Source organism: Eucalyptus grandis, chromosome 1 (assembly GCF_016545825.1).
Source record: "Eucalyptus grandis isolate ANBG69807.140 chromosome 1, ASM1654582v1, whole genome shotgun sequence".
In the NCBI taxonomy this organism is placed as follows: domain Eukaryota; kingdom Viridiplantae; phylum Streptophyta; class Magnoliopsida; order Myrtales; family Myrtaceae; genus Eucalyptus; species Eucalyptus grandis.
The window spans coordinates 34,367,010-34,381,594 of record NC_052612.1 but is presented as its reverse complement, the minus strand read 5'-3'; the positions used below and the strand labels follow the sequence as shown (position 1 = coordinate 34,381,594).

Here is a 14,585-nt window from a genome sequence, read left to right as displayed (position 1 = left end):
CCATCTGAATCAATACATCCTAAGAAGGTCGAAGAAGAAGTTGCAAGTCTGGTTAGAAAAAGTGCAAGGTTTATGAATCAAGTGAAAGGTCCATCAAAATGAGCACAAACAGGGGGATTGTGCATATTAATTAAAGAGATGGGACGTGATAGGATTTGTGGAGCTTAGAAATCAGTTTTGTTTATAATAACTTACTATGGATGGTTTTCTTTTCTTTTCTTTTTTCTTTTTTTTAGTTTGTCATTAAGTTTGTAAGACTTAATTTTAATATCAATGGAATGATCTTACTACTTGTCAAATTCTTTTCCCTTTTTCATTTTTTGGATTCTGCTTTTACTTACTACTTTTAGTGTTGGGTCTGTGGTGGTAGCTGGGGTGCTAGTGTGGCTGGTGTTGGTGGATAGTGATACTTAGTGGTGGTGGGTTTGTTTTAGGAGTTCGGTTGGGGGCTCATGTCGCATTTGGTGCAAGTGTGCAGTGTGCACATCTTGCACCAGGTGGTGCTGGTGCAAGGCTCAGCTTGCACCAACACCTTCTGCAGCAAACCCACTACCACCACAGTGACTGCTAGGTGGTGGTCTATTGTGGTGGCCGAGTATTGGTGTGGTGGCTGGGATACTAGTGTGGCTAGTGGTGGTAGCTGATGATGCTTGGTGGTGGTGGGTTTATAGTAGGGGTTGGGGGCTTATGCTGCACCTGGTGCAAGTGTGTAGTATGCACATCTTACACCAAGTGTACTAAGGCTCAGCTTGCACCAGCATCTTTTGTAGCAACACCACTAATACAATGGTGGCTCGAGATGGTGGTTGGGGTGCCTAGTTTGGCTAGTGGTTTTGGCTAATGGCCGGTGGTGGTGGCTGGCACAATTTTTAGAGAAAACTTACAAAAATTGGCACTTAAGTGTTCATTTTTAACCACAAGTGACATTTAAATGATCGCTTTTAATAATAACTTGACATTTCGGTGATCTTTTTTTCATCACGACTAACACTTAAGTTATCACTAAATACAACTTATGGCACTCAAGTAATCACTCATGTCTGTCATGTGTGTATGCTGGTTTGCAACAAAATAGAGAAGTTGATGGCAATTCAACTTATGATAACTCCATTCAATTCATTGTTTGCTACTAGTTTATGTTTATATTCAGTTCAGGTAAAAAAATCACCACAACACATTGACCAAATACACATTCATCTTGCTAGTTTATATTCAAGAACAAGCAAAAACATAGTACAAGCAATATCACATTCACTTATTCCCTTTGATTAATCTCCCCACAAATATAAGAAGTAACACATGATATTTATGATAGCACAAACAACAAATCCACAACGATCTTGTGGAACAACATAAACTTTTTATCATCTTCCAAAAAAAAAAAAAAATCCTACGTTTGATTCAAAATAATTACATTTGTCCACTCATTTTCAATTATGGCAGTCGAGAAAACTTTTTCTTATCTTCAAGTGTTTTACGTTTCATCATAAAGTATGATAGACAACAAAACAACATCATAATAAATGCTTGGTAACACTTCTGTTTAATTTTCATAATTGAAACTTCATTCTTCAAAAGTTTAACCGAAGATGCTTGAGCTTGCATTGAGTCAGCATCATCCAAGTCGTCCATAAGCATACGAGCATAGATTAAGATTGATGTCATTTATCAAGTAGATCTAATATCACCTCTATGGCTCAGTGAGAGAATTCCACATCGACCCATTTGAAATATTTGCACTCGGCCCTTCTTTATATCGGGCAAATCCATAAAATCTTCTCCTAGAATTCATTCGAGTCCACAATATTCTTCTTGGACTCAGACCCCGTTTGGTTTGGCTTTCCCCCAAAACCCCTTGGGGAAAATATTTTGCGTTTGGTTCACATTTTTAAGTCTTTATTTGCCAAATGCTAGCATTTGGAATGCTGAAAGCCCAAAGCAAGTCCAAATCTGCTTTAGGCTTTCAGCATTTTCGGAATGCTAGTATGAGGTTTAATGAATTTTTTTCTTTCCAATATTACCCTTACTGATAATCATGTTTTCCTATTTGCCATCAAAAAACACTGTTCATCGTCATCTTCCTTCTTCCTTGGACTTGCTACTTCACTGCTAAGCTCAACCAGCGAGCGGCACTCAGCCATGAGCAGCCAAATCTGGCCATCGGGAAGCCTCACCTGAGGTCACGCGACCTCAAGCGAGGTGGTCTAAGGTTGGGCGACCTCAAGCGTCACTTGGGTCACACGACCCAAGCGCCACCAGCCGCCTCCCCACCGCCACCAGCACCACTACCGAGCCGCTCCCCCATGATTTTCCCCTCTCCACGCAGCTACATCTCCTCCTCCCTTTTCTTTTCTTTTCTTTTTTTCCTTTTTCTTTTCACCTTAAAGTTGTTTTGCAAAATATATACAAAAATGAGTTTCTAAACACACTTGCCTTCACAAAATGCCCATTCATTAAAAAATACTTGGGCAAATGCCCCAAAGTTGAACCAAACAGGCCCTCAATAACCCACAAAAATAGAAACGTTGGCCTTCTCCTTCACTTCAGTAAGAGGAAATTGAGGCGCTACTGAAAATCCCGCACTCCATTTCCAATATTTGATGATGGAATTTTGGGCAAATTGAAGTAAAGGTTCGAGATTAGGATTTGAGCACTTCAATAGGGATTTTGGCCAATTTAGGATTTTAGATTTGGGGTAATTTGGGAGATGACATTGTTTTGGCAGATTTAGGGCTTTTATTTTAGTCAACTATGCAAATGGCGTTGTTTTGGGTGAGTTAGAGCTAAGTCAACCCTCCGATAAACAAAAATAATAAAAAATTACCACGTAAGATTTCTAACATGGTTCGCTAGAGGTGGCACTTAAGCGTCCCACTTTTTTAAAAAAAAAGTAGCATTTAAGTGTCACTTTCCTAACTTTTTGCACTTGGGTTGTACTTCTTCCGTCTTTTTTTCTTCTTCATGATCCCACAATAGGTTCCTGGGAAATACTTAAGTCTTCATCTTCATGCCACCAAATTAATCAGCACAATTTCTTCATATCCGTAAACAACTCTTAATGGGGACCGAGAAAAGTGGTAGGCCAAACTTGGAATTTATGTTCTTGATATTCTGAAAATTCTTTCATGGCCTTGACTTAAACAACCAGAAAATTGTCCAAAAAGTCATAAATTTGTTGCACTTTTACTAAGTCAATTGTAAACCTTTTAATTTTACCGATTTTTTTGGTCTAAAATTTTTCATGTTTTGCTAATTAAGTAGCACAGTCGGAGCTTGCATAGATAATTTTTAAAATATTCTAATGCTTTTTTGAATTTTTATTTATTTCTTTCTTTCCTATTCTTTTCTTTTCTTTTTTTCCTCCCTTCTTCTTCCTTCTGCCGATTGTTGAGCTTGGGCGATGGCCAGTGACTAGCCAAAGGAAACAATGGGAAGGGGTCGTGATGCCTTCGCCGGCCAATGGCAAGGGCCAACGAGGGTCTTATTGCTGGATTTGGCAAGGGGGGGCAAGGCCCCTCACCATCACTAGTGATCGATGCTTCTTCTCACTCTCCATTTTCATGCTTCTCCATCGCAATTTTATTTTTATGGCGAATGTGAAAAAATAAAGGTGGAATGGAATTGAAAAAAAAAAATTATCAAACTCTAATTGGAACCAGATGGCAACACAAAAAGGGCCAACACAATGACGACGAAGATGAGGAGGAAGAAGAAGAAGCAGAAGACAGAGACGAAATTGGTAATGCCTTCAAACTTGGATAGGCCCTTTCGAGCGCCATAAATGCATCTGCAACTTTGAAGATCATGAAGAACATAGGGAGATGGGAGCGACCTTGCCCATTGGCCCTTGCTAGATTTTGGCAAGGTTGCCACTCTCCAGATCCCAGCCTAGGTGGCCTTGCCAATGGTTGCCTTTGGCCAGTCACTAGCCATCACCTAGGCATGGTGACTAGTTGGAGGAAGAAGAATGGAGGAAAAAAAAAAGTAAAAAAAAAAAAAAAAAGGAAAAAAATTATTCAAATTTGCCTACGTTAATGCCGTTTGTGCCATGCAGGAATAATAGCACTAAAAGGATTACCACGTTAGTAATTTTCGGCCAAAATTGGCCGAATGGACTCAATTGAAAAAATGTGAAAAGTTTTAAGACTCAATTAACAATTAGAATGTTTAGGATTGAATTAATAAAAGTGCAACACATTTAGAACTTTTTGGATAATTTTTTCCTTAAACGACCGTGCTTTGTTTTCCTGTGACAAATTCAGTTTAACAAATCGTTATTCGAATTCAAACTCAAGACATTAATTTAATAGTACCAGCACTGGCTGACCAATGCATTGTCTATTTTGGGAATCAACATTTGGTATAAGTGGAGGAAAGGAGGAGACAAAAGCATGCTTAACATATAGTAGGAGGCAACGCAAGTTGATCTCTCAATTATTGCATGGATAAGCTGATTTCCAGCAAAATTAGGCACAAAACTTATGTGTAGACTCTTTTGAAGATATAGGAATTGTAGACACTCAGCTTGTTCGGTAATTGCAGGCATATTCTGATTTCTAACATAGTCGCAAAACTTTGTAAGCTTAATGTTCACCCAAAGGAAAAGAGAATTCATCCTTTAGTAGTTCATGTGACTTTTTATGCGGCACTGCCGAGTTTTCTTCCTAAGAATGAAGTAGACTGCACTTATTTTCCAACAAGCACCGGCATAATCTGCATTCCAGAAGGTTCGTGTTTGATTTTCTTACTTCTTGGACGAAAAGCATCCAAGTTAAGCTTGCACAGACCTCACTTATGCCTTGGCATGGAATTTCATCTTAGCATAGGCCTAAATAGATTAAGGGGCGAGTGAAGATTCGGTCTTATGAGGAGGGTCGTTGTGGTATTATCTATCCTATGGTGAAACTCAAGCTCTCCAGACACCTGAATCTTTAAAAGCACGTCGACTAGATCTTCTTCTCCAGATTCATTGCTCCTGTAGCAGATTATTTCTTTTCTTTGTAACCAGCAATGACGACTTCAAGAATCTCGTCCATTTTCCAGGGTATTCTTTCCAATGCCTTTCTCATCCCTGAAGAGCCCCAGGAACGTTAGAGAGCAGTTCAAATTGAGTAGGTCGAAGCCACCAAACAGCATTAACAATTCGACGAGCAATGAGTTTAAGCTGTCCTAATATGTACATTTTTCACCGAATACGGCCCAAGGTATTAGGTTATTTGTCATGGAAACGAATCTCTTGCTCTTGTTGATTGGTGCTCCTCGAGACAAAGTGATCAAAGCTAATGAAGTTCCATGCTTCTTCTCTTATTGATCTGAAAGACTGGACCTGTTTATGGCTCAGGAGTCAGGACCTCAAGGACCACCAGTTTTTTGAGCCATCTCCAGTATCCGCCGTACGGACAAAAAACAAGAGGGACCCTCCTTGTAATCATTTACCAGAGAAGCAAAATTACCTGGACTCTGCGCAGAGCTAGCTCCTAGACCTTCAACACCTCTTTGCCATGCTCAACCCATCAAAAGACCAGGGCCAAAACTTCACGCACCTGGAGGCTCATGATCGGCCCATGCTAGCTTGCCATGTCTATAAGCAGATGATGCAGTAAGGAAGAGAGCTTTTGATGCAAATTCCCCATGATAGGCAAACTCTTAGGCTCTCGTGGAAAATTCGCAAAAAGACTAGAAGAACGGTGCATAGAGAAGAAAGTGACGCAGTTGGAGCCAACAGCGAGTTTCAAAAAGCCATATCACAACCATACATCTTTGAATCGTATGTGAGTTTGCTGAATTGGTACTGCAGCTCAATTCCTAGAGACTAAATTTCTATTTCCAGATGAAAATACAGGCGAAATGTTCATGTGACATGAATCACTAAATTGTTTCCAGGTCTTCCTAGTAGTCCTTGTCTATAGACTTATAGTAGCACACTTTCATGAACAATGGGATAAGCTGGGCCTACGAACGTTTGTAATTATATTTATCTATAGGGTCGTCCTGCTAACCACGAAGGCCTTAGATATCCATAGTCTTTGTTAATTTACTAGCCTAATCGATCATCCGCGGCATGATAAAATTTCTTTTCAAATATAGCCTGCTCTATTTTACTGCATCAATTATCTTGAGATTAATCACGAGGAAGGGACTGCTTTTCTCTACCCTAAAGTATGATTAATCGCCCCATTCTAGGCCAATTGTAATAGAAACTACGACAAAGACAACCATTTTTTCTAACTGATGCGCTTGTTTGGTTCGGACTAATCTTAACGAATTATATCTAGAACTCTCTCTCCTTTTTCATTCCATATTCTGTCATATTTATTGGTAATTTAGGCGTACTTATCGAAGTGGTTTATGATAACCTGCTGTACAAGTACAAATTAAGCATGTGGATGATAAAATTAAAACCCCAATCTAAACCTTTGCCTAGCCCAAAACCCGAATCTCAATTCGGTTCGGATTTTTTCGCCAGGCCCGTTTAAATCACCAAGCCCAAGTACGCCCAAGCCCGCGTACGAATCAATTGAAAGAGCGACAAGTAAAAAGCCCCTGAAAAAGACAAGAATTGCGACATTGCCATCGGCTGGGGTACTCCCTCTCTCTCCGCCACCGAGCAGCGCGACAGAGATCTCCATCGACGGAAGCATTTGCAGTGATGCGAGCGCTTCCGGAGTGAGCTCAATCGATTCGCATCGTGCAGACGGCCGCGGATTGAGGGGATATCGTTCGAGCAGCTCCGCGACCTCGATTCGGAGTCGTCCGACTTTTGCGTGTTTGGCTCGGATGGGACGTCCTCGCTCGGCTTCTCGCCCGGCCGATGAAGATCCGAATCAAAGGTTCGTTGCGTTTGCTACTGGTCCTGCGCTGTGCGAGTCTTTGGTTGTAATCGTGAGATGAGGACTGATGTGCTTGGAATGCTGTGGAAAATTTCTGGAGTACGAAGTTGCCTCCGCAGGATTGGAGCCCTGCGATTGGGGGGGCGGTGTTGGTGTGTATTTGTGATTGGTTTCGTTCGTTTATGCTCTAGCGATACTTCGCATGCGATATGGGTTAGCTCGAGAGCTGAGGCTTGAAGGATTGCGCGAGCCATTCCCTGCGCTGAATGCATAGGACCCATGTGCTCTGTGTCTCTAGAGCTTCTGGAATCAACTCGCTTCCGTTCTAGTTTTACTTCTTTGAAGAATTTGGAGAGATGGACATAATTCTTAGCATTATAGTGTAGAATCGAGTTCAAGGCCGGGGTCATTTGGGCAGATGCCTCGATCACGTAGTTGTGTTTGTTCATTGGGTATATTTTATCTACTGACTTCAACTAGTCATGTGCCTTTTGGTAGATTTAGGAATTCATTCGAATGCGTTTCCAGGGGACCTAAATTCAGGGACCTAAATTCAGCGAAGTTTACATTTTATCTTGATTTGTATTGCTAGTGAAGCTCACCTTAACCTTGTCTTTCTGGTAGATCCAAGAAGAAAAAGATTGTCTCTGGTCCAGAAAATTTAGACTCTGCATCTGCAGGTACTTCTCAGCAACTTTTTAGCTCTTTTCTGGGGATATGAGTTCTCTCGTTATTCTTCAGGCTTCTATTCACATGTTTGAGTCGGTTGTGCCCAATTTTTCTTATGGAACTTAGGAATTCTCTTTTGATTGTTAAGCAGGGGTTTGGTCATAGATTATTCTTAAATTTATTCTTAAAGGCTATAAAAGTATCAAAATCTTACGGTCCTACAATATAACGAGCTAGATGGGGGTTAACCTATTAGTGGTAAGTTGAATAGCTTGTTATTTCTCTCACGCTTAAAGGGTTAAATCTTGTTAATCATACTTCTTCTTAGGTAGGGCAAGACAGATTTCCTGTCTCTGATTTTGCTGAAAAGTTGGCTGTGCAATGTAGCTATTGGTCAGGGAAATGAAGAGAGGGGCTTCCTACCACTGCAACTACTGCAACAAGTATATATGCGTATCAAGCGTGCGACTTGTCCAGATTTTGACCTTTGCATAGAATGTTTTTCTGTTGGAGCTGAAATTACCTCCAAAATTGGTTAGAATTACTGTATATGCAAATTATCAAAAGATTTAGATTAAGTTGACTAAATGAAAGATTTAAAATTGAATTTGTCTCTGTACAATAGGTTTAGGATATTTTTTTTTTTTTTTTTTTTTGTAATTATCCCTCATTAATTATCTCAAGCATAATCATAGTGAAGTAATGCTTTTCTTGATATTGAGTCTAATTAATTGCGTTCTTTTGGACCAACTACAATGGCAACTCCAACAAAGTTTTAGCCTTTTTCTTCTTCTTTTTTTCAAGAGGATGTGCTTCATTACTTTGAACTAAGCGTAACGAGTCATATCGGAAACTCTCCCATTTTCATTGCGTTTGTAATACTAGGCAAGATATTGGACGACTGAGTGTACTTTGTCAAACCGACTAATGATTACCTAGCGTACAAATTAAGCGTGAAGATGATAGTGACGCAACACTTAAATTTCAATCTAAACCATTGCCTCTATTGTACCTTCATGCATCCTTTTATATAAAAATAAAATAAAATAAAAAATAGTAGTTTTCGAATCTGGGCAAGGTTTTAGGTTTGGTACCAGCTAGCCCATTATTCAAGGGCAAGGTTTTAGGTTTGATACCAGCTAGCCCATTATTCAAGTATACTTCAAAACTAAAATCTCAATTCGGACCGATTCGGAATTTTAACTTTTTCTAGACCTGTTTACATCACCAAAACTATAAGATAAAAATTTCAAATTGCCATTAGATGGGACTCTCACCGTGACTGAGCAGCGCAATAGAGATCTCTCTCAATAGAACCATATACAATGATACATTGCTTCTAGAGCGAGCTTAGTTGATTCATATATAGAAGGATTAGGAACTAGAAAACCGCAAATAGCAGCCTTGATTCAAGTAAATCTTCATCTGTAGCTACTGGCCAATGCCAATTATGGCCGGAATACTATCTGCAAGCTTCAATTGGGAAGACAAAGCAATATCATAAACCGCCCTAATTGTACATCTTCTTTGCAGAGGTCCTGTGACATGCTAATCATCTGCAATTATAGATGGATTACGAATGCGTATATGCACAATACATATAATAAATATGAATATGTTTATTATGTTTATTTGTCTTATGTATTAAATAAATAATTGATTATTATTAAACTTATGTGATGCTTAAAGATGGCCTATTTGTGTGTGTGTATATTACATAAATCACTTCAACAACTCATGATTTGGACTGCTTGACTCTTTTATTCTAGGTACCGCCTTCGACGGTGGACTATAGAAGATAAAAATCAAAGTCTATAGCGTCGAAGTTCTCCTAATTTCCAAGTCATTCTTTATATTTCTTTTTAACTATCGCCCTGGGATGTGCTTGAGGTGCTATCTGCGGGTAACATGTCTCCTCAAATATTCCAAAAAAGGAGCTTCCTGACTGCAAATGGGTTAGTAAATAAGGACGTTATTTTAGGAGGCATGGACAGAGATGCCTATCCACTTCGAATTTCTTGCACTCCAAACTAACTTGAAAAATTGAAAAAGAAGAATCAAGATACGGAAGGTCATCGTTGGGACACTTTAAAAATATACGCCCGACCCAGTATCTTCCACGTATGAAAGCTGACATAGAAATATATAATACTAGAATTGGCCTGGTTGTTGTAAAATTTGATGGAGCCATTGTTAACTATTCATATTTTGATCATGTAAAATTCTGTAAAATTACTGTCAACAATTTTAAAAGTTGAAGTCATTAGTCGAATTTGCAGTTTCAATTCTTTAATTTTCTAATAATTAAGAACAGGATATAGTATCATAGTAGATGTGTATCTTGATTCTGTAATATTCTATAATGTTAAATTTCCTATCTCATAACACTTGAATATAGTGTAAATACCCGTGTGCGGTCTCCATGACGCGTGGTTTTCTTTTCCAATCACACATCTGACCAGCTAGAGACGAGATGACAAAATCCATTCAATTGGAATCATGCAGCAAAAGGAGCTTCCGACTTTCTGTCGAGCTAATTTGCAGTCAGTCAATGATGAAAGGGATGCCGAGTGAGGACTAATTGGGCCAAAACATCAAATCACCTATTTGGACGAAAATGAGAAAGTTCACATTTCACATCTCTTCCTTCGTTGTTCTTACAATTCGATGGTCATCGAATTGTTCCCTAAGATGGTCTGAATACAACTTCTCATCAAACTTCGAAAGAAAAAAACCAGAGACAATTCCGACCGCATGAATTGTCTACTACTGAGGTTGAATTGTTCTTGAAACTATGTTCATATGTCTCTCAGCTATGGCAGTTCGCATGCAAATTAGCAGCGATGAAGAAAAATTTGATCCCGAACTAGCATGAGCAGATTTCTTTTCAAATATAGGCTGTCTAGTTTTACTACATTAATTTTTCAAAGCTAATCATAACGAAGGACTGCTTTTATCAATCTTGAAGTATGATCCATTGAGTCATTTCAGGTCAACTTAACTATAATAGCAACTTCGACAAAGACTCGACCCTATTTTCAGCCGATGTGCTTCTTTGGTTCGAGCTAGTCCTAATGAATCATATCTAAAACTTTTCACTTTTAAAGAGGAGAGAATATGCAATAAGCATAGTATACAAATTAAGCATGAACGTGAAGAAGACACAAGAATTAAACCCCAATCCAAACCTTTACCTCCTCTTTCTCTTGTTCCATTTCTTTCACCCTCTTCTGTTACGTTTCTAATGTGCCAGTTTTATAAATCAGTTTTCAAGTACTCGAACCGTTCGATATTAAAATTTATAGGTTAATGGATTCGTTCTAAAACATATATAATAACGGGTTTTGAGGCCTGCCCAGGCCAGAAACACAAATTGGGCGGGTCTAACCATGTAATTTCTCTTGGGCCCTGGTGCATCCACCTAGGCCCTCAAAGCCCCTGCAAGCCCGATTATTTTATGAAGAAGTTAATAGTTTTATATTACTAGCAGGACTTTAAGGTCCAATACTGGTCCGCCCATGATTCAAGTATAGTTCAAAACCAAAGTCTCAATTCGGACCGGTTCGGATTTTTTCCCAATGCCCCCGTTTACATCACCATGCCCAAAAGTGCCAAAGTCGTGTGTGAATGAAAATGAACAAAAGAGTGAATAAAGTAAAAGTCCGAACTATTTCCATCTTAGTTTTGGCTTTGACACTCCCAAAAACAGTATTTTTGCCATTTTTCCCCCTTTGTCTTGCATGTTTCGGTCAAATTTCCTCCATTTTTGTTTATTTATTGCTTTTCTTTTCTTACGGGTCCCACATTCCTCCTTTGTTCTTCTCTTTTCTCTAGGATCTTGGACAACGAAACTCTGGCTCCCACTTGCATTCATATTCATTTTCTTCTTCTCCTCTTCGTATATAGGATCATCTCTCGGCAACTCAAACTCTTTGAATAATACATATAAGAAATAGGAATGTATGTTTCTTTATCTTCTATCAAATAATTTAACATTTTGTTTTCATTTTATGAGCCAATATATATAATTAAATGATGGAATAAGTGTAGTTAAAGTTTAAAAACTTGTTACAAAATGCAATTAAGTTTTAAAATTTTCAAAAAAATGCAATTAAGTCCTACAACTTGTTGGGAAAATACAATTGAGTTATAAAATTTTCAAAAAATGCCATGAAATCTAAAACTTGATTATGAGTGCATAATAGCCCTTGATACTACTCTCAATGCTTTGGGATGGAATGCTATAGGATGGCATTTAAGTTCAATTCATTCTTTTTTTGAGTTGTTGCTCCAAAGATCATGATATGTCAAACTCTTCTGGCTTCCAATCAAAGTGGTAGAGCAATCGAGCAAGTGAAAATTCGATATTGGCAAGACCAAATAATATGCTCAGACAAATCCTTCTACTTGCTCCATATGAAATGTATTCGAAGTTAGTCCCTTTGTAGGTAACCGAAGAGAATTTAAATCTCTCTAAAATAAAGCATTTGGCATCATTCCATTGATCAAGATCTCTTCTTAATGCCCACGCATTGACGATGACTACAGGTTTTGGCTGTATCTCTTATATGGAGACTGCACATCTGTCCCTTAACTCTCTTGTGATGAAGGAAATAGGAGGATGCAAGCGTAGAGTTTCTTTAATGACTGGTCTCAAGTAGTGTAGTTGCTAGATGTCTCGCCGATTGATCATCTCTTTTCCTTAAAGAACTTGCCGAATTTCAGATTTTAGCACTCTCCATTACTTTGGGGTTCTTCACCATTTTGGCCATCGCCCATTCAAGGGCCATGGCTACTGTAACGTGAGGACTTTAGACTAGGTCAAAAGTGTGCGCTAAAAAAAAAAAGGACCGCAAGAGATAAAAGAAAGAAAGAGTAAGTTCGCTGAGGTTCTAAAATTTGTCATAAAGTGTAATTGTGTCATAAAATTTCTAAAAATGTAAGCAAGTCCTCGAACTTGTCATAGAAGTGGAATTTAGTTCTAAAACATTTTCAAAAGTGCAATCAAGTCATAAAACTTATTAGTATTTTTCATTTGTCAAGTTGGATGAAGTTACAAACTAATAAAAAAATTGGATGCAGTTAATAGAATGACTCGATTGCACGAATTTAATAAGTTATAGAACTTAATTATACTTTTTAAAAGTTGTAGGACTCCATCACACTTAGGACTTGATTGCACTTTTTGAAGATTTTAGGAATCAAATGCACATTTGAACAAGTTGTATGACTTATAGCATACTTATCCCTAAAAAATTTCACTTTTTTTATCTTTTATTATTTAAGAGCCAATATATATAATTAAACGATTGCTTATTATTCTACACATACAATCAATTAGTATTGACCTTTTTATATTATATTACATGAATCACTTTCAAGAATTTATTTTAGGGATGGTTCAAAAGTTTCATTCTAACCAATTTTTTTTTATTATTTATGTCCCACGCATGAATAATTAGAAAATGCTCTATATATTCCACCACCAAGATGGATTAAACTGAATATGAATGGAGCATTTGAAGGTAATTCTAGATTTGTAGGAGCCAAAGGATTATTCCGAAATGAAGGGATTGACTGAATTGGTGGTTTTACCTCATTTCTTGGAATATGTTTGTCTTCACAAGCACAACTATGGGGCGTTATGATTGGGACTTACCATCGCAAAACAACATGGTTTCCTTAAACTCAATATGCTTATGGACTAGTTAATATCTATAGCAAAAAAAAAACAGAGAAAGTTACAAGTACTAAATAACAGAAGACGAAGGATTTCGATTGAGCATTCCTTGGTGCGGACCATCTCTTCTACCTTCTTCGCCTTTGTTTTCTTCTGCCAAAGTTCTTCGCAAGACGCTGAACCCTTCTTCTTGTGATCAAGCAGTTCCCGAGGACTACTCCAATCACTAACCCACTTGCATACCCCATGCACACGATCTTCCATTCTAATTCCATTGCAGTCCCCGAATCTTGATCTTCTTTGGAAGTAGGAGATGATGGCGCTTTGGTATCTCTGCATTTTCTAGACAGAGGAGTGCCACATAGCCCCAGATTTCCCTTGTAGGAATTGTTTTCGGATGTAGCAAACTGTTGTGACTGTGGTATTGGCCCAGTTAGACTGTTATAAGATATGTTGAAGACCGAAAGCGAATTGAGTTGCGTCAACTCCTGAGGGATCTCTCCTGAGAGCTGGTTTTGAGATAGGTCCAACGCCTCCAAATTGGTTAGCTTTGCCAAGAATGGAGGCAGAGGACCCGAGAGAATGTTGTTGGAAAGGTTGAGCAATACTATTTGCTTTAGGCTTCCGATGGCCTCAGGGATTGCTCCGCTGAAGTTGTTGCTCGAGAGATCAATCAATGCGAGGTACCCTTGGATCTTTAAGTAATTCATTTGGATGCCTTTGGCAATTACTCTCATAGAGTAGTGAAAGGTTGCGTCTGAAGAGAAAATCCAAGCCCGTTTAATAGCATTCCCAATGTACCTTGACGAATTTTTCTCAAGATCTTTCATGGCAGTCCAATGCTTAAAGTATCCCGATGGCAAGTTACCAGAAAAATATTTTGGGATAGGTCGATGATTTGCAGTGCAAAGAACTCAATCCCATCAGCGGGTTTTCTAATAATTCCATGAAATCTGTTAGACCGCAATATAAGTACCTTCAACCTACGAAGTGAGCTCAACCATGACGGGAAAACATCCATAATCTGATTGTTTCCGAAATTCAGGAATTCCAAATTGTCACAGTAGCGGAGTGATCTTGGCAATGGCCCAAGCAATTTATTATAACTCAGATCAATCATAACGAGCGCACAGAAATTCCCATTCAAATTAGGAATTTTCCCAATAAATTTGTTGCTCTGTAAACTCATTACTTCCAAAGTACCATTCAAATTACTTAAACATTGTGGAAGAAACCCAGTCAAATTATTATAAGACAAATCGATCATCTAAATAGAGCTTAGATGGCATATGAGTGGTGATATTTCTCCTGAGAACCTGTTATTTGAGATGAAGTAGTACCACATTTTAGGAGCGGGAATAGGAACTGATCCTTGCAACTTGTTAAAACGGAGATCTATTACAACG

The 14,585-nt window shown here is 38.5% G+C and overlaps 2 protein-coding genes across 3 annotated transcripts; one reads left to right on the top strand and one right to left on the bottom strand.

Annotated features, from left to right (window-relative positions):
* Positions 1-6,572: 6,572 nt before the first annotated feature.
* Positions 6,573-8,106, top strand: LOC108959242 (transcriptional adapter ADA2-like). 2 transcript variants are annotated; one of them, XR_001986751.2, is made up of 3 exons: positions 6,573-6,830; positions 7,455-7,510; positions 7,690-8,106. XR_001986751.2 is itself a non-coding variant. In XM_018872727.2 (3 exons), the coding sequence occupies exons 1-3, from the start codon at positions 6,778-6,780 to the stop codon at positions 8,036-8,038; spliced, it is 261 nt and encodes an 86-aa protein (XP_018728272.2). In that variant the 5' UTR covers positions 6,573-6,777; the 3' UTR covers positions 8,039-8,106. The 2 variants fall into 2 exon arrangements, 1 of the variants encoding a protein (XP_018728272.2); XM_018872727.2 differs by having other exon boundaries at positions 7,887-8,106.
* A 5,201-nt stretch (positions 8,107-13,307) lies between these two features.
* LOC108960869 (putative receptor like protein 25) lies at positions 13,308-14,009 on the bottom strand. Its single transcript, XM_018877153.2, has one exon. The coding sequence runs from the start codon at positions 14,007-14,009 to the stop codon at positions 13,308-13,310; it is 702 nt and encodes a 233-aa protein (XP_018732698.1).
* Positions 14,010-14,585: the final 576 nt, after the last annotated feature.